At 47.8% G+C, this 27,188-nt stretch overlaps 1 protein-coding gene across 1 annotated transcript; it reads left to right on the top strand.

Moving 5' to 3' along the window:
- Nucleotides 1-25,805, top strand: dkk2 (dickkopf WNT signaling pathway inhibitor 2). Its single transcript, XM_052464863.1, has 4 exons — nt 1-607; nt 20,199-20,349; nt 21,079-21,219; nt 23,302-25,805. Exons 1-4 carry the CDS (start codon nt 407-409, stop codon nt 23,550-23,552), a joined length of 744 nt encoding a protein of 247 aa, XP_052320823.1. The 5' UTR covers nt 1-406; the 3' UTR covers nt 23,553-25,805.
- The last annotated feature ends 1,383 nt before the right edge of the window (nt 25,806-27,188 follow it).

Below are 27,188 nucleotides of genomic sequence, written 5' to 3' on the forward strand. Positions count from 1 at the left end.
ATAAAATATCAGGCTGCCGCACTAAGCATTCACTTACTGCCAGAGAGACAGACTGGAAGTCGCTTGTCAAGTTTCACCCTGACCTTGTGAGCGTCAGCAATTTTTTATTCATTGAAGCTCATCACTTTGATTCGATTTTTAGATTGAGCTATTGGTGTTGTTATAAAAGTGGCATTTCTGTCGATGGCAATAACCCGTTTCCTTTTCTGATTCGTTGAAAAGAGAACACTTACCGTTATTGACTTTATTCGCAAGCGGTCAATTTAACACATGGACACAGTGTAACAGAGCGCGCGTTTCTGTGATACCTTTATGCGTAATTGGCTAGGCCCGGGTCGCCCGCTTTATCCTATTCGAATCAGTTTTAATTTTTTGGGCAACATTTCTAAACAATTGTTTCCCAAGGATGCTCGTCTTGACTCGGAATAGATTCTGGTGTGTTTTCGTGCTGCTTGTCGCGGCCTTGAGGATGGGAGAGTCGCAGAGAGCCGAGCGCTCCAAGCCAAACTCCATCAAAGCGGCTCTGTTGGGAGAGCCCACGCCGGCCACGAACCGTTCAGCCACCCTCCAACCCGGGATCACCAAGAAAGGCAACATCCTTGCGCAGGTAATCTCATCGTTCTCTTTTGATTTACACACACATTACTGTAGTTATGATTTGATTGTAACAACTTTTGGCGAGGACATTGGTAATAATTTACTGTTTTCATGTTTTGAATAATCGTATTGGTATAAGTATTTTAGATGTCTCCGTTTTGCATTTAAATGGATGGTTACAACTGTTCCAATACATGCGTTGTTGCTTAACGCAAGCCCCCAAACATTGCGCGTGGTGCCCAACTGAAGCCCCCAAACATTGCGCGTGGTGCCCAACTGAAGCCCCCAAACATTGCGTGTGGTGCCCAACTGCCCATGGAAGTTTTTTGACGAGAACTAAAATAGCGGTATCAGCCCCAATACCATTAAAACTTCTCTCATGTGTGAATCGTTATTGGAAATTACAGGGATTGGACCCCTCATAAACCTTAATAGCATCTCAGACCTTGACGCCACTGTCGGGTCCAACATGCTTCCAAGGCAAATCATTAACATGATCAGTAGAAATGTGAGAGAAAGTAAGTTAACACCGGGGATTATTTTCTGTCTGGTTCTTAATGTCATTAAACCGCTCCAGACGCTTTCTGGAATTATTAGACGGAACTGTGGGCTGAGAGTGAAGGATACTCTTACCAACCACTTAATATGCACTCCAAGTGTTATCAGTTCCTGCTGTTTCAACACAGTGTGGAATTAGCCTGGCTGTCTGTATAAGCAGCCAGGCTAAAGTAAAAGCCTCGGGGTAAAGAGCTACACAGTGGTGGAAAAAGTAACCAATTGTCATACTTGACTAAAAGTCGGGATACCTTAATAGAAAATGACTAAAGTAAAAGTGAATGTCACCCAGTAAAATAGTACTTGAGCAAAAGTCTAAAAGTATTTCAATTGAAATATAATTAAGTGTCAAAAGTAAATATAATTGCAAAAATATACTTAAGTAAAAGTATAAATCATTTCAAATTCATTATATTAAGCAAACCAGACGGTGCCACTTAAATGTTTTTAAAGTATGGATAACAAGGGGCACATCCCAATACCCCAACATAATTTACAAACGAAGCATGTGTGTTTAGTGAGTCCGCCAGACCAGCAGCAATAGGGATGACCAGGGATGTTCTCTTGATAAGTTCGTGAATTGGATCAGTTTCCTGTCCTGCTAAGCATTCAAAATGGAACGGCTACTTTTTGGTGTCAGAGAAAAAGTATGGAGTACAAAGTACATTGTTTTCTTTAGGAATGTAGTGAAGTAAAAGTTGTCAAAAATATAAATAGTAAAGTACAGATATCCCCAAAAATAATTAAATAGTACTTTAAAGTATTTTTCTTAAGTACTTTATACCACTGGAGCTACACTATAGTTTGGTTCATGTGTGAATTATAAAAAAGCATTCTACCTAATTAGTTCTCCAATTGTTTTATTGAAACTGGATCTCAGGTGCCATACTGTATGTTTAGGTATATAATGTGTTCATACTGTATGTTTAGGTATATAATGTATTCATACTGTATGTTTAGGTATATAATGTGTTCATACAGTATGTTTAGGTATATAATGTGTTCATACAGTATGTTTAGGTATATAATGTGTTCATACTGTATGTTTAGGTATATAATGTATTCATACTGTATGTTTAGGTATATAATGTGTTCATACAGTATGTTTAGGTATATAATGTGTTCATACTGTATGTTTAGGTATATAATGTATTCATACTGTATGTTTAGGTATATAATATGTTCATACTGTATGTTTAGGTATATAATGTGTTCATACTGTATGTTTAGGTATATAATGTGTTCATACAGTATGTTTAGATATATAATGTGTTCATACTGTATGTTTCGGTATATAATGTGTTCATACAGTATGTTTAGGTATATAATGTGTTCATACTGTATGTGTAGGTATATAATGTGTTCATACTGTATGTTTAGGTATATAATGTGTTCATACAGTATGTTTAGGTATATAATGTGTTCATACAGTATGTTTAGGTATATAATGTGTTCATACTGTATGTTTAGGTATATAATGTGTTCATACTGTATGTTTAGGTATATAATGTGTTCATACTGTATGTTTAGGTATATAATGTGTTCATACAGTATGTTTAGGTATATAATGTGTTCATACTGTATGTTTAGGTATATAATGTGTTCATACTGTATGTTTAGGTATATAATGTGTTCATACTGTATGTGTAGGTATATAATGTGTTCATACAGTATGTTTAGGTATATAATATGTTCATACTGTATGTTTAGGTATATAATGTGTTCATACTGTATGTTTAGGTATATAATGTGTTCATACTGTATATTTAGGTATATAATGTGTTCATACTGTATGTTTAGGTATATAATGTGTTCATACTGTATGTTTAGGTATATAATGTATTCATACTGTATGTGTAGGTATATAATGTGTTCATACTGTATGTTTAGGTATATAATGTGTTCATACTGTATGTTTAGGTATATAATGTGTTCATACTGTATGTTTAGGTATATAATGTGTTCATACTGTATGTTTAGGTATATAATGTGTTCATACTGTATGTTTAGGTATATAATGTGTTCATACTGTATGTTTAGGTATATAATGTGTTCATACTGTATGTTTAGGTATATAATGTGTTCATACTGTATGTTTAGGTATATAATGTGTTCATACTGTATGTTTAGGTATATAATGTGTTCATACTGTATGTTTAGGTATATAATGTGTTCATACTGTATGTTTAGGTATATAATGTGTTCATATTTTGTAGGTGAAGTTAAATAAATAGGATACATATATAAATAGCTCCCTCCCTCCCTCCCTCCCTCCCTCCCTCCCTCCCTCCCTCCCTCCCTCCCTCCCTCCCTCCCTCCCTCCCTCCCTCCCTCCCTCCCTCCCTCCCTCCCTCCCTCCCTCTGTACCCCACCTGCTGTCTCGACCTCTGAATGCTCGGGTATGAAAAGCCAACTGACATTTACTCCTGAGGTGCTGACCTGTTGCACCCTCTACAACCACTGTGATTATTATTTGACCCTGCTGGTCATCTTTGAACGTTTGAAAATCTTGAAGAACAATCTGGTCTTAATGGCCATGTACTCTTATAATCTCCACTTGGCACAGCCAGAAGAGGTGTGATTCCTCTCTAGGTTTCTTCCTAGGTTCTGGCATTTCTAGGGAGTTTTTCTTAAAGTAAATTAATATGAAAGTTGATAAAATTAGTTTAGCTCTTTTTCTTTTCTTTTTTTTCTTTGTTATCAAATGTAAAAGGCAACACTGTTTATGTGATTTCTGTCATCTTCTTGAACAGTAGATGGCGCCACATTTCTGTTTTCCCCTGCTATACATTTAAGCCAGCGTTTCACATTAAAACAATTTAAATAATTGATTCTCAGTTGATTCTCTTTGTCTTTTACAATCAAAGTGTTTATACCAGTGTAACTACTGGTTGGCTACAGTTTAGCTTTGGCTTGGACTAGTGTCTGCTGTAGGATTATATAGGTCTCCAGAATGGCACTTGTAATGATACCAGTGGATGAAGTGGATATGGCTGTCTGTAGCGTGTGTGTGTGTGTGTGTGTGTGTGTGAGTGTGTGTGTGTGTGTGTGTGTGTGTGTGTGTGTGTGTGTGTGTGTGTGTGTGTGTGTGTGTGTGTGTGTGTGTGTGTGTGTGTGTGTGTGTGTGTGTGTGTGTGTGTGTGTGTGTGAGTGTGTGTGTGTGTGTGTGTGTGTGTGAGTGTGAGTGTGTGTGTATGGGGGGAGAGGGGGGGGGGCACTGTAGTGTGGGAGCTACTGCTGAGAGCACTGTTCTGAGATCCTACCACTCAGACAGTGAGGATTAAAGGGAATAGCTTCAGTCTCTTCTGCGTAGTGGGAACCGTTCCAGCCACCAGAGCTGTGCCAGACCTCTGTTTAAATGTCTGCTTACAACTTTGCCATTGCAATAAACTGGAGTGGTTTGGATAGAATGGACCACTGGGGATGAGTGTGTGTATGTGTGGAGACCACCACCGTTCTGTTATAAGAGTGAAATGCCACGGCACATTTAGATGGCTAATGGTTTCAATGGGAGGTGGTGTGTCTCCCCGTCTCTCCTGTCTGCTAGAATGTTTTCCAGCCTTGTACCGTTACAGCCAGCACTCAACAACAGCCAGACATGAATCACGGGCCACAGGCAAAATCTATTGACCTGCTGTGTGGCATCTGAAGTGGTTGTTTATGATGTAAATCAAAGATAACGAACCTTGAAGTCTTCACAAGCTTTTAATTGGCAACGTGTGGCATCGATTTGTGATGGCTTATAGGAGCTTTGTTATAGTGTGGATGATACTGAGCAGTCGACCATGCAAATAGTGGGTCATGGTGATTGCTTAGATTGCAACTGAAGGTCCTCACTAGCTTTTTATGTTAGATTATATACTCATAATGAACTATTTACTCTATAGAGAATGGCCTGACTCTGAAATGAACCTGCCTTGATTTTTTTATTTGCACCAACCGGTGATCCGGTGATCAGGTTGCCTGCTGGTCAGAGACATGGGGTGGGCCAGAGACATGGGGTGGGTCAGAGACATGGGGTGGGTTAGAGACATGGGGTGGGTCAGAGACATGGGGTGGGTCAGAGACATGGGGTGGGCCAGAGACATGGGGTGGGTCAGAGACATGGGGTGGGTCAGAGACATGGAGTGGGTCAGAGACATGAGGTGGGTCAGAGACATGGGGTGGGTCAGAGACATGGGGTGGGTCAGAGACATGGGGTGGGTCAGAGACATGGGGTGGATCAGAGACATGGGGTGGATCAGAGACATGGGGCGGGTCAGAGACATGGGGCGGGTCAGAGACATGGGGCGGGTCAGAGACATGGGGCGGGTCAGAGACGTGCAGTGGGTCAGAGACATGGGGTGGGTCAGAGACATGGGGCGGGTCAGAGACATGGGGCGGGTTAGAGACATGCAGTGGGTCAGAGACATGGGGTGGGTCAGAGACATGGGGTGGGTCAGAGACATGAGGCGGGTCAGAGACATGGGGCGGGTCAGAGACATGGGGCGGGTCAGAGACATGAGGCGGGTCAGAGACATGAGGCGGGTCAGAGACATGGGGTGGGCCAGAGACATGGGGCGGGTCAGAGACATGGGGCGGGTCAGAGACATGCGGTGGGTCAGAGACATGAGGTGGGTCAGAGACATGGGGTGGGTTAGAGACATGGGGTGGGTCAGAGACATGGGGTGGGTCAGAGACATGGGGCGGGTCAGAGACATGGGGCGGGTCAGAGACATGAGGCGGGTCAGAGACATGGGGCGGGTCAGAGACATGGGGCGGGTCAGAGACATGGGGTGGGTCAGAGACATGGGGTGGGTTAGAGACATGGGGTGGGTTAGAGACATGGGGTGGGTCAGAGACATGGGGTGGGTCAGAGACATGGGGTGGGTCAGAGACATGGGGTGGGTCAGAGACATGGGGTGGGTTAGAGACATGAGGTGGGTCAGAGACATGAGGTGGGAGGGAGACATGGGGTGGGCCAGAGACATGGGGTGGGCCAGAGACATGAGGTGGGTTAGAGACATGAGGTGGGTTAGAGACATGAGGTGGGTTTGAGACATGAGGTGGGTTAGAGACATGAGGTGGGTCAGAGACATGAGGTGGGTTAGAGACATGAGGTGGGTCAGAGACATGAGGTGGGTCAGAGACATGAGATGGGTCAGAGACATGAGGTGGGTCAGAGACATGAGGTGGGTCAGAGACATGAGGTGGGTCAGAGACATGAGGTGGGTCAGAGACATGAGGTGGGTTAGAGACATGAGGTGGGTTAGAGACATGAGGTGGGTTAGAGACATGAGGTGGGTTAGAGACATGAGGTGGGTTAGAGACATGAGGTGGGTTAGAGACATGAGGTGGGTTAGAGACATGAGGTGGGTTAGAGACATGAGGTGGGTCAGAGACATGAGGTGGGTTAGAGACATGAGGTGGGTTAGAGACATGAGGTGGGTTAGAGACATGAGGTGGGTTAGAGACATGAGGTGGGTTAGAGACATGAGGTGGGTTAGAGACATGAGGTGGGTTAGAGACATGAGGTGGGTTAGAGACATGAGGTGGGTCAGAGACATGAGGTGGGTCAGAGACATGAGGTGGGTTAGAGACATGAGGTGGGTTAGAGACATGAGGTGGGTTAGAGACATGAGGTGGGTTAGAGACATGAGGTGGGTTAGAGACATGAGGTGGGTCAGAGACATGAGGTGGGTCAGAGACATGAGGTGGGTTAGAGACATGAGGTGGGTTAGAGACATGAGGTGGGTCAGAGACATGAGACATGGTGGGTCAGAGACATGAGGTGGGTTAGAGACATGAGGTGGGTCAGAGACATGAGGTGGGTTAGAGACATGAGGTGGGTCAGAGACATGAGGTGGGTCAGAGACATGAGGTGGGTCAGAGACATGAGGTGGGTTAGAGACATGAGGTGGGTTAGAGACATGGGGGTGGGTCAGAGACATGAGGTGGGTTAGAGACATGAGGTGGGTTAGAGACATGAGGTGGGTTAGAGACATGAGGTGGGTTAGAGACATGGTGGTGGACATAGAGACATGAGGTGGACATGTGGGTTAGAGACATGAGGTGGGTCATGAGGTGGGTCAGAGACATGAGGTGGGTGAGACATGGGGTTGGGTTAGAGACATGAGGTGGGTTAGAGACATGAGGTGGGTTAGAGACATGAGGTGGGTCAGAGACATGAGGTGGGAGACATGAGGTGGGTTAGAGACATGAGGTGGGTCAGAGACATGGTGCGGGTCAGAGACATGAGGTGGGTCAGAGACATGAGGTGGGTTAGAGACATGAGGTGGGTTAGAGACATGAGGTGGGTCAGAGACATGAGGTGGGTCAGAGACATGAGGTGGGTTAGAGACATGAGGTGGGTTAGAGACATGAGGTGGGTTAGAGACATGGGTGGGTTAGAGACATGAGGTGGGTCAGAGACATGAGGTGGGTTAGAGACATGAGGTGGGTTAGAGACATGAGGTGGGTTAGAGACATGAGGTGGGTTAGAGACATGAGGTGGGTTAGAGACATGAGGTGGGTTAGAGACATGAGGTGGGTCAGAGACATGAGGTGGGGTCAGAGACATGGGGTGGGTCAGGTGGGTGGGTAGAGACATGAGGTGGGTTGGGTTAGAGACATGAGGTGGGTTAGAGACATGAGGTGGGTTAGAGACATGAGGTGGGTCAGAGACATGAGGTGGGTCAGAGACATGAGGTGGGTCAGAGACATGAGGTGGGTCAGAGACATGAGGTGGGTTAGAGACATGAGGTGGGTTAGAGACATGAGGTGGGTTAGAGACATGAGGTGGGTTAGAGACATGAGGTGGGTTAGAGACATGAGGTGGGTCAGAGACATGAGGTGGGTCAGAGACATGAGGTGGGTCAGAGACATGAGGTGGGTTAGAGACATGAGGTGGGTTAGAGACATGAGGTGGGTCAGAGACATGAGGTGGGTCAGAGACATGAGGTGGGTCAGAGACATGAGGTGGGTCAGAGACATGAGGTGGGTCAGAGACATGAGGTGGGTTAGAGACATGAGGTGGGTTAGAGACATGAGGTGGGTCAGAGACATGAGGTGGGTCAGAGACATGAGGTGGGTCAGAGACATGAGGTGGGTTAGAGACATGAGGTGGGTCAGAGACATGAGGTGGGTTAGAGACATGAGGTGGGTTAGAGACATGAGGTGGGTCAGAGACATGAGGTGGGTTAGAGACATGAGGTGGGTTTGAGCTGCGTCGGGGGCATCAGTGGAAAGCGGTGGTGTGAAACCTCAAATATTATAATCAATCTCTTCTGGCTGAACCTTGTCTTTCTCTACCCTGTAGATTAATGAAGACGTTGGCGTAATGTTGAGGTTGCTGTAATTCGTGATGAAGCGTTGGCAGAACATTACACCTTCCTCCATAGAGGCAGTGGATCAGGACATGAGTGATCGTCCGCTTAGAACACTTCTAAACTTCACAGTTTGAGAGACTATCGCCATAATTCACCATCACATCCATTTAGTCCCTTTCCCACATTTCTCCCTCAGATTCCTCCAACAGCAGACCTCCTCAAAAGAAGGGTGTTCATTTTTATACAGCATCATTCAGGCTGTTGAAATGTATTCCTTCTGGTCCTCCAATCCTCCGACATGAAAGGATATGAGAAAGATTGCAACATAAGCTCTCAATAAATCACCCCCACTGGCTCACTTTCAAAAGTCACAAATTAGAGACGGGGAGTCGGGGAGGGGAGCACGGTGGCCACCCAGAGAAGCCTGCAGGAAACCGGGGTGTAATTTGGTGTTTAAATTGTCAGATTAGTAAAGTTGAGCTCTATCCAACATGTCAAAGCTATTGGTGGATCTATATAGGAAGTACCATGGCAGACTCATTTGTTTTTGTTTCCCTCAGCTGTTGACAAAGTTTTGCACTGACTTTGCCGCTCTCCGCTCTAGCTGACTATAAATGTCACATGAATCACTTGGCGCTCCAACCTCAATGTCAGGTTGTGACTGTCCCAAGTGATTCAATCATTACAATTAAGACAAGCTGCATGAGTGTGTGGCTCCACCCCCTTTCCCCCCTCACACTGACTTGACTTGAGTGAAACCAAACCGAAGTAACACAAAGTAAAAGGCCCTCTTGACTGGGAGATGTTCAGACCCGATGCTCCTGGGTGGCCCCTGGTTCCCAGTAAGTTAGAGAACCAGTACAGATGGATGGTATGGGCAGGGAACGTTCACCACCCTAACCTCTGAACCCACAAGGGGAAGTGGAGGCATGCGTACAGTAACAGTGGTTGGCTGTTCCTACCAGTGCCTGGACATCCATACAGTTTTAAGTAGTCTTAAAACTGTGTTTAATTCAACACAGAGATTATTTTAACAAGCCAGGACCGAATCGCTTAGGCTCCCCCAGTAAAAGTTGAGCGCTAGGTCCCCTCTCTCCCCTCTCTTCCCCCCTCTCGCCCCGCCAGCACCCCTCCCTACCCCCTCCAGGGTTAAGTAACTGTTTAGTGATCTTAACGATCTGAGAGGGGGAAACAAAGCAGGCCGAGGTGTGAGTGCTTGTTAGCGCTAGGTAGCCGCCGTCAAGGTTCCGTCTCCTCCGTCTCAGGGGTCCAGTGGGTCTCCTGGCTGTCTCTCACCCCTCCAGTCAGGGGGGCCCAGCGGGTCTCCTGGCTGTCTCTCACCCCTCCAGTCAGGGGGGTCCAGTGGGTCTCCTGGCTGTCTCTCACCCCTCCAGTCAGGGGGGCCCAGTGGGTCTCCTGGCTGTCTCTCACCCCTCCAGTCAGGGGGGCCCAGTGGGTCTCCTGGCTGTCTCTCACCCCTCCAGTCAGGGGGGCCCAGCGGGTCTCCTGGCTGTCTCTCACCCCTCCAGTCAGGGGGGCCCAGTGGGTCTCCTGGCTGTCTCTCACCCCTCCAGTCAGGGGGGCCCAGTGGGTCTCCTGGCTGTCTCTCACCCCTCCAGTCAGGGGGGCCCAGCGGGTCTCCTGGCTGTCTCTCACCCCTCCAGTCAGGGGGGTCCAGCGGGTCTCCTGGCTGTCTCTCACCCCTCCAGTCAGGGGGGCCCAGTGGGTCTCCTGGCTGTCTCTCACCCCTCCAGTCAGGGGGGCCCAGCGGGTCTCCTGGCTGTCTCTCACCCCTCCAGTCAGGGGGGCCCAGTGGGTCTCCTGGCTGTCTCTCACCCCTCCAGTCAGGGGGGCCCAGTGGGTCTCCTGGCTGTCTCTCACCCCTCCAGTCAGGGGGGCCCAGTGGGTCTCCTGGCTGTCTCTCACCCCTCCAGTCAGCAGGCCCTGGGGGGCGAGTGTGGGCCCCAGATGGGCCATAATGGGTATCAGGGGCCCTAGCAGGCCAGCAGAGTATCCTGAGGGGAATTCATTTAACTTACCTCTGTACTTAGACCTGTTAATGAGAGTCAGGAGACACAGAGCCCTTCTCTATCCACAGGCTAACACCTCACTGAGCTACACCCAGCTCTGACTGGGGTTTCCGGCTCAGTCATGTGCCCTTCTTTTGATCACTGGTGTAGGGCCAATATGGTTCTGAGTGTATTTAAAGAGTTAGGACATTGAGGTTTCTGCATTATGATACGTTTCCATGACACTTTAACATTCTACGCTGAGTGTACAAAACATTAAGAACACCTGCTCTTTTCATGACCAAGGGAATCCAGGTGGAAGCTTTGATCCCTTATTAAATCTACTTCAACCAGTGTAGACGAAGGGGAGGAGACCGGTTCATGAAGGATTGTTAAGCATTGAGACAATTGAGACATGGATTGTGAATGTGTGCCGTTAATGGGGCGGCAGCGTAGCCTAGTGTTGGACCAGTAACCGGAAGGTTGCGAGTTCAAACCCCCGAGCTGACAAGGTCATTCTGCCCCTGAACAGGCAGTTAACCCACTGTTCCTAGGCCGTCATTGAAAATAAGAATATGTTCTTAACTGACTTGCCTGGTTAAATAAAGGTAAAAAAAAAATAATAATATATATATTTTTTTAAATGGGAAGATAAAAGATTGAAGTGCCTTTGAACGGGGTATGGTACAGTAGTAGGTGCCAGGCGCGCCAGTTTCAGTCAAAAACAGTGACGCAGCTGGGTTTTTAATGTAGAACAGTTTCCCAGTGTGCGTCAAGAATGGTCAACCACCCAAAGGACATCCAGCCAACTTGACACAACTTTGGGAAGCATTGGAGTCAACATGGGCCAGCATCCCTGTGGAACGCTTTTCCACACCTTGTGGAGTCCATGCCCTGACAAATTGAGGCTGCTCTGAGGGCAGAAGGTGTTCCTAATGTTTTGTATAGTCAGTGTACGGCAGCCATGTTATCTTGGGGAATATTTAAACACATTGATGTAACTGAATGTCGGGAATTAGAACAATATAGAAAATGTTCCAAGTTGACCCAACTCTCTAAATTCAGCACATGGCTCTGGTGTAGCCTATAGGGAGACTCTGTCACCAGAGTCACAGACCGATCAATCCAGGATTTAACCCATCAAAGACCTGTGTTTTCAGTGACGAAAGAGCCAAAGTTGTATTGTTAAGGTTCTTACGATGCGTATGTGTTTTATGCTGTCCCTTTGTTATCTGATACTGTGAGACCGTCTCTCCTTAGAGGGCAGAGGACGTTTGTTTACTTGGTGACATAGTTTCTTAGACTCAGTGAGGCTCAGTGCTGCTGACCATGATTACCAATCACAGTTTCAGGTTTCCATGCTTGATTATCCAAGGTCAAGTTCAATTGCCCTCCAAGTTCTCGTAACTGTGTGTGTGTGTGTGTGTTACTGTTATAATGCCATTCTTTTAATCTTCTTAAGTGAATAGTGAGCAGAGCTCGCCTTTCTAACCAGACTTTTGATGTTTGAACGGTTTGACTATACATTTAGACAGTTGGCTAAGTGACAGAATCTTATGTGTCACAGTTTCCCTGAAGTACAGTAGCTGCCTCATCTGCCGTGACTAGACTTGAGGTAAATAACACTCCACCAACGTTGTGTTGTGGTCTTATGAACATGTGTTGCACTCCTATCATATTATGATATCAGTCCTTAGGAATGACTGATGCTGGGTAAATACAGGCAAATACAGAGTAAAGGACAGGTTCAAAGACTCATGTATCCTGGAGAAAAACTGGTGTATGCTGGAGATTACTCCCTCCCTCCCTCCCTCCCTCCCTCCCTCCCTCCCTCCCTCCCTCCCTCCCTCCCTCCCTCCCTCCCTCCCTCCCTCCCTCCCTCCCTCCCTCCCTTTACCTTCAAAGCCCAGGCCACTTATAACACCACGAGAGCAGCACGAGACAGGACTGGGGAGCCAGGGGCCTTCCCTCATCGCTCTGCGTCTGTCTCCCTCTTTATGGTCTAGCCTGCATGAGAGGTCCACAGCCCACTTCCTCTAACAGGGATAGCCTCTTGCTTTCATGTGATATGGTGCGTCTGGGGAAAATAGGGGATCGGGAGTGGCGGCGGCAGCAAAAAAAGTGGCCAATAAAGTGAGCTAGTGGAGTCGTGATCAAATGAGACGCATCCAAACGAAACCGCCGCCTCCCCTCAGAGGACCGTGGCGTCAATGAGGTGTTTTGAAACATGGCAAGATAAAGTGAGATTATCGGTCATTGGATTTCAAAGGGCTCCTGTGAAATGATGGAGGCTTGATGGAAGAGGTGAGGGAGGAAGGGGAGGATGGTGAGGGGAGGGAGGGAAGGGAGGAGGCCCTTCCTACAGCAGAGTACAGTACAGCTCCACTGTAGTCAATCCTAGACTGCTTAGCCAGGAACCACCTGCTAAAAATCTGAGAGACTGTATAGGGTACTATAGTGCCAAGATATTTCTCTTCACATTTCAAGATTAAAGGCTGTTTGTCAACATCAGAACATAGCTACACACTTTCCTGTGGTGTTGATCTCATTGGTCAATGCTTCAGAGCATTGTGGGGTTAAACAAGTCTTATGTCTTCTTCTCTTAGGGCTAGTTAATTGTTTGTGGGCAGCAGAGTGGCCAACGACCGGATGCATCCAGTTTTCAGGGATACAACCTAGCTTCCTTTTCCGCTGAAGACCGGATGTGTGAACTTCGCTCGGGCGTTGTCTTTTATGCCTGCTACATTAGGTTATGGGAAGCCACAGGCCTAAACTGATACCACTGAACTTGAGAACATGAACATGATCTGAAACTCTTGGCTATGATGATGTAAAATACCCTGTTAGCTCTACATTACATTCGCCTCGCTTCACTGCAGGAGAAATTGGGCACAAGCCCAGTTCAGAAACATGAAGCTAAGGTCAACCTTTCATGTTTGGAAGGACTTGTTTTTCCAAGACTTATCAAGACATTTCCTATTATTATTATTATTATTGCTTATTGGTTTCACTTCCAAGAACGTATTATTGTTTAATGGTTATTAATCCTAATTAATACCTTCTTGGAAATGTCTTTATAAGTCTTGGAAAAGCAAGTCCTTCCAAACATAAAAGGTTGACCTGAGCTTCAATAACAACTGTGGCACCATTTAGGATCTCACCGTGCTGCAACTTATTCTTTTTCTGTTTGCTCTTATTTTCATTGTATTACTGGACGTACGTTTATTAGTTCCTACATGTGTTTTCAATGTGACAAACTCGACATTGCTCACACAAGGTCCAAATACCTCTAAGCCTGTTCAGTTTATTTAAGCACATGGATATTAAATAACATGTGATCTGAAGATATTGAGATATTCGGTTTTTGAGAGCTCGCTCCAACATGTGGTGTACATTTTGATCTAGCAACAAGGCCTGTTATGGTGACGTGACCCTTCTAAATCCTAATCCACGTTCATTATTGTGACTGTAATGATTCTATGTTCTAGTATTCACATGTTTATTATTCAGTGCTTTGCAATGGTGGTCAGTTCTGATGCAGATCTGTCAGTTCAGCACCAGCCCGACGTAGAGCAGCCCAAACAAGTTGCTATTACGTCAATCGAACATTGGACGGAGAAAACCTAAATAGGCTGTTTGTGGCAATGTCTGTTCTCATTGTTGTGCATTTTTGGGGTTGGTATTGTGTAGCTCATACAAAGTGGACAATAATGCATGTTGACGTGTGCCTGGTGCCTGGTGCTGGTGCCTGGTGGCTAGCGGCTAGTGTCTGGTGCCTGGTGCCTGGTGGCTAGCGGCTAGTGTCTGGTGCCTGGTGCCTGGTGGCTAGCGGCTAGTGTCTGGTGGCTGGTGCCTGGTGCCTGGTGCCTGGTGGCTGGTGCCTGGTGGATAGTGGCTAGTGTCTGGTGGCTGGTGCCTGGTGGCTGGTGCCTGGTGGCTAGCGGCTAGTGTCTGGTGCCTGGTGCCTGGTGGCTAGCGGCTAGTGTCTGGTGGCTGGTGCCTGGTGGCTGGTGCCTGGTGGCTAGCGGCTAGTGTCTGGTGCCTGGTGCCTGGTGACTAGCGGCTGGTGTCTGGTGGCTGGTGCCTGGTGCCTGGTGCCTGGTGGCTGGTGCCTGGTGGCTAGTGGCTAGTGTCTGGTGCCTGGTGGCTAGCGGCTAGTGTCTGGTGCCTGGTGGCTAGCGGCTAGTGTCTGGTGGTTGGTGCCTGGTGCCTGGTGGCTAGCGGCTAGTGTCTGGTGCCTGGTGGCTAGCGGCTGGTGGCTGGTGGCATGTTGCCTGGTGCCTGGTGCCTGGTGGCTAGCGGCTAGTGTCTGGTGCCTGGTGCCTGGTGGCTAGCGGTTAGTGTCTGGTGGTTGGTGGCATGTTGCCTGGTGCCTGGTGCCTGGTGCCTGGTGCCTGGTGGCTAGTGGCTAGTGTCTGGTGGTTGGTGCCTGGTGCCTGGTGGCTAGCGGCTAGTGTCTGTTGGTTGGTGCCTGGTGCCTGGTGGCTAGCGGCTAGTGTCTGGTGGTTGGTGCCTGGTGTCTGGTGGTTGGTGCCTGGTGCCTGGTGCCTGGTGACTGTTGCCTGGTGGCTGGTGGCATGTTGCCTGGTGGCTGGTGGCATGTTGCCTGGTGGCTGGTGGCATGTTGCCTGGTGGCTGGTGGCATGTTGCCTGGTGGCTGGTGGCATGTTGCCTGGTGGCTGGTGGCATGTTGCCTGGTGGCTGGTGGCATGTTGCCTGGTGGCTGTTGCCTGGTGGCTGGTGGCATGTTGCCTGGTGACTGTTGCCTGGTGGCTGGTGGCATGTTGCCTGGTGGCTGGTGGCATGTTGCCTGGTGGCTGGTGGCATGTTGCCTGGTGACTGTTGCCTGGGTGGGAGGCTGGTGAACGCATGTTGCCTGGTGGCATGTTGCCTGGTGACTGTATTTTATGTGGGTGAGAAGGATTACTTTATCTTAAAGAGGTGGGGTTTCATGCCTGGTGGCTGGTGGCATGTTGCCTGGTGGCTGGTGGCATGTTGCCTGGTGGCTGGTGGCATGTTGCCTGGTGGCTGGTGGCATGTTGCCTGGTGACTGTTGCCTGGTGGCTGGTGGCATGTTGCCTGGTGACTGTTGCCTGGTGGCTGGTGGCATGTTGCCTGGTGACTGTTGCCTGGTGGCTGGTGGCATGTTGCCTGGTGGCTGGTGGCATGTTGCCTGGTGGCTGTTGCCTGGTGCCTGGTGACATGTTGCCTGGTGGCTGGTGGCATGTTGCCTGGTGGCTGGTGGCATGTTGCCTGGTGGCTGGTGGCATGTTGCCTGGTGACTGTTGCCTGGTGGCTGGTGGCATGTTGCCTGGTGGCTGTTGCCTGGTGGCTGGTGGCATGTTGCCTGGTGGCTGGTGGCATGTTGCCTGGTGACTGTTGCCTGGTGGCTGGTGGCATGTTGCCTGGTGGCATGTTGCCTGGTGGCTGGTGGCATGTTGCCTGGTGGCTGGTGGCATGTTGCCTGGTGGCTGGTGGCATGTTGCCTGGTGGCATGTTGCCTGGTGGCTGGTGGCATGTTGCCTGGTGACTGGTGGCATGCCTGGTGGCTGGTGGCATGTTGCCTGGTGGCTGTTGCCTGTTGCCTGGTGGCATGTTGCCTGGTGGTGGCATGTTGCCTGGTGGCTGGTGGCATGTTGCCTGGTGACTGTTGCCTGGTGGCTGCCCTGGTGGCTGGTGGCATGTTGCCTGGTGACATGTTGCCTGGTGGCTGGTGGCATGTTGCCTGGTGACTGTTGCCTGGTGGCTGGTGGCATGTTGCCTGGTGGCTGGTGGCATGTTGCCTGGTGGTTGCCTGGTGGCATGTTGCCTGGTGGCTGGTGGCATGTTGCCTGGTGGCTGGCCTGGTGCATGTTGCCTGGTGACTGTTGCCTGGTGGCTGGTGGCATGTTGCCTGGTGACTGTTGCCTGGTGGCTGGTGGCATGTTGCCTGGTGGCTGGTGGCTGTTGCCTGGTGGCTGGTGGCATGTTGCCTGGTGGCTGGTGGCATGTTGCCTGGTGGCTGGTGGCATGTTGCCTGGTGACTGTTGCCTGGTGGCTGGTGGCATGTTGCCTGGTGGCTGGTGGCATGCCTGGTGGCTGGTGGCATGTTGCCTGGTGGCTGGTGGCATGTTGCCTGGTGGCTGGTGGCATGTTGCCTGGTGGCTGGTGGCATGTTGCCTGGTGACTGTTGCCTGGTGGCTGGTGGCATGTTGCCTGGTGACTGTTGCCTGGTGGCTGGTGGCATGTTGCCTGGTGGCTGGTGGCATGTTGCCTGGTGGCTGTTGCCTGGTGGCATGTTGCCTGGTGGCTGGTGGCATGTTGCCTGGTGGCTGGTGGCATGTTGCCTGGTGACTGTTGCCTGGCTGGTGGCATGTTGCCTGGTGGCATGTTGCCTGGTGGCTGGTGGCATGTTGCCTGGTGACTGTTGCCTGGTGGCTGGTGGCATGTTGCCTGGTGGCTGGTGGCATGTTGCCTGGTGGCTGGTGGCATGTTGCCTGGTGACTGTTGCCTGGTGGCTGGTGGCATGTTGCCTGGTGGCATGTTGCCTGGTGACTGTTGCCTGGTGGCTGGTGGCATGTTGCCTGGTGGCTGTTGCCTGGTGCCTGGTGACTGTTGCCTGGTGGCTGGTGGCATGTTGCCTGGTGGCTGGTGGCATGTTGCCTGGTGGTGGCATGTTGCCTGGTGACTGTTGCCTGGTGGCTGGTGGCATGTTGCCTGGTGGCTGGTGGCATGTTGCCTGGTGGCTGGTGGCATGTTGCCTGGTGGTGGCATGTTGCCTGGTGACTGTTGCCTGGTGGCTGGTGGCATGCCTTGGCTGGTGGCATGTTGCCTGGTGGCTGGTGGCATGTTGCCTGGTGGCTGTTGCCTGGTGGCTGGTGGCATGTTGCCTGGTGGCTGTTGCCTGGTGGCTGGTGGTTGCCTGGTGATGTTGCCTGGTGGCTGGTGGCATGTTGCCTGGTGGCATGTTGCCTGGTGGCATGTTGCCTGGTGGCTGTGGCATGTTGCCTGGTGGCTGGTGGCATGTTGCCTGGTGGCTGGTGGCATGTTGCCTGGTGACTGTTGCCTGGTGGCTGGTGGCATGTTGCCTGGTGACTGTTGCCTGGTGGCTGGTGGCATGTTGCCTGGTGGCCTGGTGGCTGGTGGCATGTTGCCTGGTGACTGTTGCCTGGTGGCTGGTGGCATGTTGCCTGGTGACTGTTGCCTGGTGGCTGGTGGCATGTTGCCTGGTGACTGTTGCCTGGTGGCATGTTGCCTGTTGCCTGGTGACTGTTGCCTGGTGGCTGGTGGCATGTTGCCTGGTGGCTGTTGCCTGGTGGCATGTTGCCTGGTGGCATGTTGCCTGGTGGCTGGTGTTGCCTGGTGGCTGGTGGCTGGTGGCATGTTGCCTGGTGGCTGGTGGCATGTTGCCTGGTGACTGTTGCCTGGTGGCTGGTGGCATGTTGCCTGGTGACTGTTGCCTGGTGGCTGGTGGCATGTTGCCTGGTGACTGTTGCCTGGTGGCTGGTGGCATGTTGCCTGGTGGCTGGTGGCATGTTGCCTGGTGACTGTTGCCTGGTGCCTGGTGATGTTGCCTGGTGACTGGTGGCATGTTGCCTGGTGGCTGGTGGCATGTTGCCTGGTGACTGTTGCCTGGTGGCTGGTAGCATGTTGCCTGGTGACTGTTGCCTGGTGGCTGGTGGCATGCTGCCTGGTGGCTGGTGGCATGTTGCCTGGTGACTGTTGCCTGGTGGCTGGTGGCATGTTGCCTGGTGACTGTTGCATGGTAGCTAGTGACTGTTGCCTGGTGGCTGATGTTGGAGTGGCCCGACCTCAGCAAACGACTGAAACAGCCTCATCGACCGACTCTGGACCTTGTCCAAGGAAGAGTTGCTTGTGTACAGTACAGTGTCCCCTCTCACTCGACATGTTCAAAACACTCTCACGACACTATATCATCTGACTATCATATTATTTCATTTGAACTCATTTGCCCTCATACTCGTGCGACGCTGTACGATACCAGACGGTACGCCATGTGTGTAAAAAATAACAATCCCGTGGTTGTGTGTATTGCTGCATGCACTTGTTGTGGAAAAAGTGAACCGGGTCCTTTCATTATGGCCGCCGTGTGGATTGCGGTTGAATGGTTGCTATGTTTATGGACACACTGCGGTTCTACCTCAGTCATCTCGGCTCACCTAAATCAATGCGTTCTGCAGACCCGGTTGGTGGCTGAGGACGGAAGGAAATCACATTGAATTGTTACCATGTTGCCATAGCTTCACCAGACTACGGCCTATGTCTCAGGCACTGTCTGAAATGGCATCCTATTGCCTAAATAGTCCACTTCTGACCAGGTGCCATTTCAGACGTTCCCTCAGTGATCTTAGAGAGTCAATCTGGGGAATTATGAGATGGAAAAGTAAGAAAAGAACCACGGATGCCGAATACTTGCATTTCAAATCCCCAGGTACCCAATTAGAACAGTGGTTGGTCGCAAAACGGACGAACTCCATAGCCAAGTGGTTCTATTATCCAACGACTGCTTCATTGAACTATTTAGTCTCATAAAAGCCATCTTGAGATAGAGTGAACCTTGACTTGTGTTTTTCTTGGGTGGGGATACAGTAATGGCTCCATTGTTTGGAGTATCTTAAGATATTCCTGCCTGTAGGCTGGCACGTAGAAGCTAAGCGAGAGGCAGCAGTCCCCCTTCTCTCTCTCTCTCTCTCTCTCTCTCTCTCTCTCTCTCTCTCTCTCTCTCTCTCTCTCTCTCTCTCTCTCTCTCTCTCTCTCTCTCTCTCTCTCTCTCTCTCTCTCTCTCTCTCTCTCTCTCTCTCTCTCTCTCTCTCTCTCTCTCTCTCTCTCTCTCTCTCTCTCTCTCTCTCTCTCTCTCTCTCTCTCTCTCTCTCTCTCTCTCTCTCTCTCTCTCTCTCTCTCTCTCTCTCTCTCTCTCTCTCTCTCTCTCTCTCTCTCTCTCTCTCTCTCTCTCTCTCTCTCTCTCTCTCTCTCTCTCTCTCTCTCTCTCTCTCTCTCTCTCTCTCTCTCTCTCTCTCTCTCCTCTCTCTCTCTCTCTCTCTCTCTCTCTCTCTCTCTCTCTCTCTCTCTCTCTCTCTCTCTCTCTCCCTCTCTCTCTAGTCTACAGACTGTTTTCCACCATTGGAAAAAGGTCTGGTTCTTCAGAAGGAATTCATACAGAACACACTCTGCTAATCTGCTTACTGTCCTGAGCAATTTCTGTTGGACTTTTTAAAGCCGTCACATAAAAATGCCATGGGAGACGAGGAAATTAGTGACGGTTAGGAGAAGTAGTGGAGTCTAGGAATGGGGTTTATATGACTGTAAGTGGAACCAAAACCGTTTTCCGTCATGTCTGGTAACCATTACCGACAAAACATTATGTTTTTTATGATGCAATTATAAAAAACGGCAACGTTATGGGTGACAGGTTTGTTGCTAGTTAGCCTGAGTTGAACCACAGTGCCACTGTTCCCTAACTAATGACTGTACGTAACCTTATTAGTGACCTTAGTCCAATACCTAGTGACCTTGTCCAGAGGTTTCAGACCGCTTAGATGTTTGACTAACAGTCACATGCAGGGACCAGGGTTCGAGTCCCCGTCGGGGCCGCCACCCTAATAAACCCCAATATTATGAGTTGATTTATTATTTTTCAGTTCCCAGCCCATATGGGCTAACAAGACACTAATTGATACATACATGTGATCATTATCCATGACTCTGAATGTTTCTGTTTCGACATCTACAGGTGTACCCATGCAGCAGCGATAAGGAGTGCACTGTAGGAAGCTACTGCCACAGCCCTCAGCAAGCACCCTCCCGCTGTCTCACCTGCCGACGGAGGAAGAAGCGTTGCCATAGAGACGCCATGTGCTGCCCCAGCAACCGCTGCAGCAACTGTACGTTATGTTGACGGACCTCTCTTACTTTTTAAGTCAGCATGTCTGAAGTCGGTGTGAAGTGAACACTTGTCAGCACACTACGTCTCTGTCATATTACAAGAACATTCCTAACAGACATACTGGATGGGTGTCAGGCAACAGAGAGGGACTATCTAGTCCAGAGGACATTTAAATGTAGTGGCAGGTAGCCTAGTGGTTAGAGCGTTGGGCCAGTAACCCGTAAAGGCTGCTAGATCGAATCCCCGAGCTGACAAAGTAGAAATCTGTCATTCTGCCCCTGAACAAGGCACCATTCCTAGGCCGTCATTGTAAATACGAATTTGTTCTTAACTGACTTGCCTAGTTAAATAAATGTTAAATAAAAAATTACAGAGCAATTACATTTAAACCATATTGAACACATGCTTTCTACCCATAGGTCAGCACTGAATGCTCCTCTCTCTCCGCTCTGTGTCCTCTGAGAGAGGAACTGCAATAGACATGAATGATAACCACATGTGCTAGTCACTGGGTAGCTGTAATGGGAATATGATCCCTAATAACACAAGTTAAACAACTGTCGTTGACCAACCTGAACAGAAATTCATATAGAAGACGGAATATATGACACTGTATCTATCAAACCCTGGCTTGTCTTTAGCTGTAATGATATCAATCAATCAATATTATGTGGTGGTTGAACTCACCTCTAACCTCTCTCTCTCTCCACTGGCCATATCCATGTAGATATCTGTGTCCCTATCTCGGAGAGCGTCCTCTCACCTCACATCTCAGCCTTGGACGACCACAACAAGCTCTCCACCAAGGACAGCACTGTCGACTGGAAGAAGAGTGGGAAAGCAGCGCAGGCCAAACACACTGTTAAAGGTAGCCATTTCCCCTACTTGTTATACAGCTGTAAACAGACCAGGGTTTAAATAGTATTTGAAATATGATTAAAATGCGTTGAGTGTTGGATTGAGATTGCCTGGAGAGATGGGTGGGGTTTGTACTTTTGAAACTACTCCATTGGTTCTATTGCACCAGGCAAGCTTAGTCAAGCACAGCTATAGTATTTGAAAGATCTTCGATACCAGTTGAACCCTGGTCTGAAGACCGCCTCTCGGCCTGGCCTGGGAGAAGATATACAGTCATATGAAGGGATCTCTGTTTCCTTTTCCGATTTCGCAATCGCATTATCTTTCACTGATCCTGGTCCACAGTGCTGAATCTCTGTTGTCCCTGTTCTCTGTTACTTGTCTGCAGTCACACGAAGTTAAAGAGACGCCAGTCCGCAAACGACCGCTATAATTACCCGCTAGCTCGTATATCAGCTGCGAACCTCAGAGACCACGGCTCAGCATGGGGGCCTGGCTGAGAGAAACCAAACCACAGTGGCCCCTTGCTGTTCCCCACGACACCTACATAAACCAGGCATACAAACACTCTCGCTGACAGCACCACGCTGTCTCATATACATTTGTGAAACCACAGAATGTAGAGTTGGCGAGGTTCGTAGTGGTATTAATAACTGGAGTTATTATTGAGTCCCCTTTTGGCATTTGTTTTATCCTGACTCAACAAGTGAATAGGCCTACTCTTCGTATAAGCAGTGTTGTTGTCAATAAAGTTCTACCTCTAATGAGACACCTTAATGGCAGTGCAATAAATGCCCTCTGGAGAAATGAATAGCCGCAATGCTAAAATTCCAGTATAAAAAGGGTGCAGTATTTGAGGTCATTTTGAGTAAACGCGAGACCTATTCTCTTTTTCATTTGCGTCTGACTCTCGTCTTGCTTCGCCTCTGCAACTCAATTGCAGTGACTTTGGAGGGAGAGTTGAGAGATCAACACAACATATGAAACATTCCATTCAGGCAGAGCACTGAGTGGTAACTTCATGTTGTTGATTGGAACTTCATTTCGAAACAAACCCTTTACATGAAACGGAGGTTTTGCCAGAGTTACAGGACGGCTGGTTTGTGTCGAAAAAGTCCCTCTGGCAACAGGGGAATCTGGGTTGTTTCACAGAAAACTTGCATGACTAAATAACATGGATCATAAATATTTGTCGTACTAATTACATCCTTTGAAAGACTATATAAACCTGTAAAATAAACCTCCTGCCAAGAACATCAAGTTCTACCCGAAGTTGGTTAATTTAGTTGATAAATCTAAGGACATTTCCAGTCCACTAATATACTAACCCTGTAATGTAATTTGAATTGAGATGAAAAGAAAGCCAGAGGTATGTTTGAGCTCTTTCCTATGGAAGTCAAAACAAAGATAATGGACATTTCCTGTGGTTTAGAAGTAGGGGGATTTTCCCTGTAGAGTGTACTGTACATTTCACATGATACCTCTCTACATATTGATGAATGGCCATGAATTGTCCATGCTCTAAACCAGGGTTTCCCAAACCTGGTTCTGCCACCACCTCTTGGTGCACGTTTTGTTTTTTGCCCCAGCACATCACAGCTCATTCAAATCATCAAAGCTTGATGATGAGTTGGTTATTTGAATCAGCTGTGTAGTGCTAGGGTTCGGAAAACTCTGCTCCAAACCACACATAGATTCAATGTTTTACATGACATAGTCTAGAACAGGGATGGGCAACTTTGATGGTGGTGGGGGCCACAAAAAAAATCTGAATTCATCATGAGGGGCCGTAGTTGCTCCACCCATCAATGGGGGCCCCCTGGGCTCTAATTCGACCTTGTTATATAGCTGGCCGCTGAGTCCGAGGGCCTTCCCCGCAGACCACCAATTGCCCATCCCTGGCCTAAATAAGGAATGGTAATAGAATCCACAGTAGATGATATAGTATTCTATACTAGTACATGCAGTAAAGGGTCAGAGTATATCAAAACATGCTGAAAAGTAAGAAACGGTCTATGTTTTGCATGTGCACCCTACATCTTCCCTCATACTAGTCCATGTTAAGACTCCTTTCTCTCCCTCCCTTGACCAGGACACGAGGGCGACCCGTGCCTGCGCTCGTCGGACTGCTCCGTGGGCTACTGCTGCGCTCGCCACTTCTGGACCAAGATCTGCAAGCCGGTGCTGCGGCAGGGCGAGGTGTGCACCAAGCAGAGGAAGAAGGGCTCCCACGGCCTGGAGATATTCCAGCGCTGCGACTGTGCCAAGGGCCTCTCCTGCAAGGTCTGGAAGGACGCCACCTCCTCCTCCAAGTCCAGGCTTCACATGTGCCAGAGGATCTGAAGGGTGAGGCAGGGCTGTCCGCCGAGGCCTTTCTCTTTGTCTTCCTCCGACCTGCTTTCGGGGGAGGAGAACCAGGAGATGACATGAGATGAGAGACTGGGGAAGAGAGATTGAGAGAGAGAATGGAAGATGCTAAGGGCTGGTTGATACCCAGCAAACTAAAGCAAAGAAGGAGGTTCTTCTGAGAACATTTGGCACCGTTCCATGTATGATCCTTCCTGTTTGGTTGTGTTCCAGCTCAGAGCATTCGCGCAAAGTTCTGAGACTGTTGCATTCATCGTTAAGTTGTTCAGCGAGTTCTCGAGGACTTTATGCAAACTAACTTCTTTATGTCGAAGGCTCTTCACAAAGTTGGATGTGTTTTATGTACAAGTTCCTTAAAATGTTGCATATATTTTCACATCAGGAAAAGAAAAGACATATCTTTATTATAGCCATCATTAACCAATGGCATAGAAACATCATCCTCTTCCTATCTACCCTTATGAAGGCAAGACTGCTGTGATGCACCCTTGGTTTACTAGTTATGTTTGTTTTTGGCACATATTTCATGTATGATATTTTCACACTAAGGGAATGACAGAACCCCAGCTAACCGATACAAGCACTATTGTAATCTCACTATTCTGATTACATTTGGAATGTTCACTCCAATAGCGTAACCAATGTGGGAATCTCCAAACAAACAGTCGCCTACAGTAACAATGACTCTCAAACCAACATGTGGGCTCAACCATGCTAGTAAAGAACAAAAAGCTGTTTAGTATAGATTATGAACATAGATATACAGGTTACTGCCAAAATAAAGGAAACACCAACATAAAGTGTTTCAATAGGTCGTTGAGCCAGAACAGCTTCAGTGCACCTCATAGATTTGACAAGTGTCTGGAACTCTATTGGAGGGATGCGAGATGAGTCTTCCACAATAAATTCCATCATTTGGTGTTTTGTTGATGGTAGTGGAAAATGCTGTCTCAGGCACCGCTCCGGAATCTCGCATTCGTGTTCATTTGGGTTGAGAACTAGCCTGGATTTGTCTCAGTTGAGTCTAAGTGTAGACGTATGCCATAGTAAGGCTATTACGAGCCTGGAATCCAAACATGTTTAGTTTTCTAGATTTTGATAGAATCCAGGCTAGAATCCAAACATATTCAGTTTGATTGCAGGCTAGAATCCAAAGAGATTCCGTTTGATTGGTTCAACCACAGGACTGGAGGGTCAGTGGTGTAGAACTGATACCAGACCCCAAAGTGCCTCTCGTCCCCAAATGACATCCATATGACTGGAGCTGAGACCACAACCAGGAATCCAGGAATTCAATCAGGACATATTGAACACATGGTTTTATCTATTACTACGACTTCTAAATTCTGAAAATATTACCGCAATTGCAAATATGCCCAATAACCTTTTGGTCTTTCCCCCCACATTTGCGATCTGTATTCAATTGATAATGATAATATAATTCACTATACAATACCTATGAAATGTGACCTGCACCTTCTAGAATGTTTTAATCTGTATTATTTCTCATGAGTCTGGGAAAATGCTTACTTTTCACACGTCTTACTGGATGTACAGTGTACCGACCTGCTCATTGTTTTTCATATTAGATGATTTTCAATGTTAAACTTAACCAGTTGTTCACTACAGTACATAGTCAATGCAATAATATGTACCTCCATTTTGTTTTACATTTGTTTCCCAGGCACCATTTCCACCAGTTTTCTAACGTTAATAAGCTCTTATATTGTATATAATGTGGAAACGATTGAAATTGTATTTAAGAATCAATGTATATCATGTACAGATAATAATAAACATTAGAAAGATATTAAGGCAACAACAAAAAGGACGAGGTGAGATGATTAAAAGGAGACATTGCAGCAAGGTTAGTTCAAGCCTGCCGCGTAGAGGCACTGGTGGTCCTGGGTGGGCTTGGGCCCAATCAGATTGTGTGGTGTTTATAGGCTCTCTACTTGTCAGTGTTCCAAACGGGACATTATTGGTATTTTTTACCTAAAGATGCAAACACAATCAGATAGACTTCATAGCAAGCAGTGCACTGGAATGACGTTCATATGAACTGGAATGACATTCACTTTCATGGGATGGGTGGCCAATAAGTAACTGAAAGCCACACACCCAATAAGCCACGAATACGACCGCATTGAGGCAAATGTCACTGTCCTACTGTTTTCAGCAGATATTTTCTGTGCATTTACAGTGATGGATGAATAAATAAAGAATGTATTTTGTATTACAAACGACTTGTTACTTTACTATTATTAATAGTTGATACCAGAACACTCTGAACACTGTTTAGTAGGCCTACAAAAAGGTGTTATCTAGAACCTAAAAGGGTTCTTTGGCTACCCTCATGAGAACCCTTTGAAGAACCCTTTTTGGTTTCAGGTAGAATGCTTTTGGTTCCAGGTAGAACTCTTTTGGGTTCAATGTAGAACCCTTTCCACAGAGGGTTCTACATGGAACCCAAAATGGTTTTACCTGGAACCAAAAAGGGTTCTCCTATGGGGACAGCCGAATAAAACATTTTGAACCCTTATTTCTAAGAGTGTATAGGCTACCGCAGTTTCCCAAACCTCCATCTTGTTCCTTATTTGATACAATACAAGCACACCTGATTCAAATGTCCAACTAATCACCAGGCCTTTCATTAGTGGTCCGCTGTAGCTCATTTGGTAGAGCATGGCACTTGCAATAGTGGGTTTGATTCCCAGGACCACCCATACACGTCAAATACAGTATATGCAAGCATGACTGTAAGTCGCTTTGGATAAAAACTGCCTGCTTATGGCATATATTATTATTAGTTCATCTTATCAACAGGCTCTTCATTAGTTGAACTGGCTGGGTGTAATCGAGGAGAGGTTTGGGAAACAGTTTGCTACAGTTTACTCCAGTCATTTCAGTAGATGTTCATATCTTCAGAGTCCAACAATAAAGAACTAGATGGAATAGGTAAGAGGACACTGTCCTCTCGCCACTGACGATTCTCCACTCATGCTTACGAGACAATGGAAACCTTCCTATGGGTCTCTCATTGGACAAGGCTCAAGCTGTGGCGGCCAAAGACAAGACAATTTTCTTGAAATATTGGCTAAATGAAATGGTATGTTTGTGAGGCTGAAAATAAGAGGCATTTTGCCTCCAGTTTCCTTTCTACAGTTAATAGTCGACGATCTATCATAATCAATTGTCTAATGCAGAATATAAAGCCATGCTGAGTTATTGTGTGTTTGGCATGCAAGGAGTAATGCTACGTTCATGTGTTTGTCGGTGGGAAATTGGCGAAACAACTACGAGTTATAGTGCATCTGGCAAGTTATCAAGGGAGTGAATGCACAAATACTAACTTCCTCTCTCATTTGGAGACTATAAATATGACAAAACACCAACAAGTCAAGTAGGTCTTCCATTTCTCACTCATTTGCAACAACCATGAAGCTGTGGCCTAAATGTGCTCATTGAGAGTGGCATGATTGGCATTGTCGACTGTCCAATCTTAGGTTTGTCTTTGAAATGAACCAAAACAAACAAACAAAGGAATCTTTCAGTAGGATCATTACTCTTACTTACCACTTCACAAGGCCTGGAAGGCTGGAACAAACCAAA

This window comes from Oncorhynchus keta, chromosome 16 (genome assembly GCF_023373465.1).
Source record: "Oncorhynchus keta strain PuntledgeMale-10-30-2019 chromosome 16, Oket_V2, whole genome shotgun sequence".
Classification (NCBI taxonomy): domain Eukaryota; kingdom Metazoa; phylum Chordata; class Actinopteri; order Salmoniformes; family Salmonidae; genus Oncorhynchus; species Oncorhynchus keta.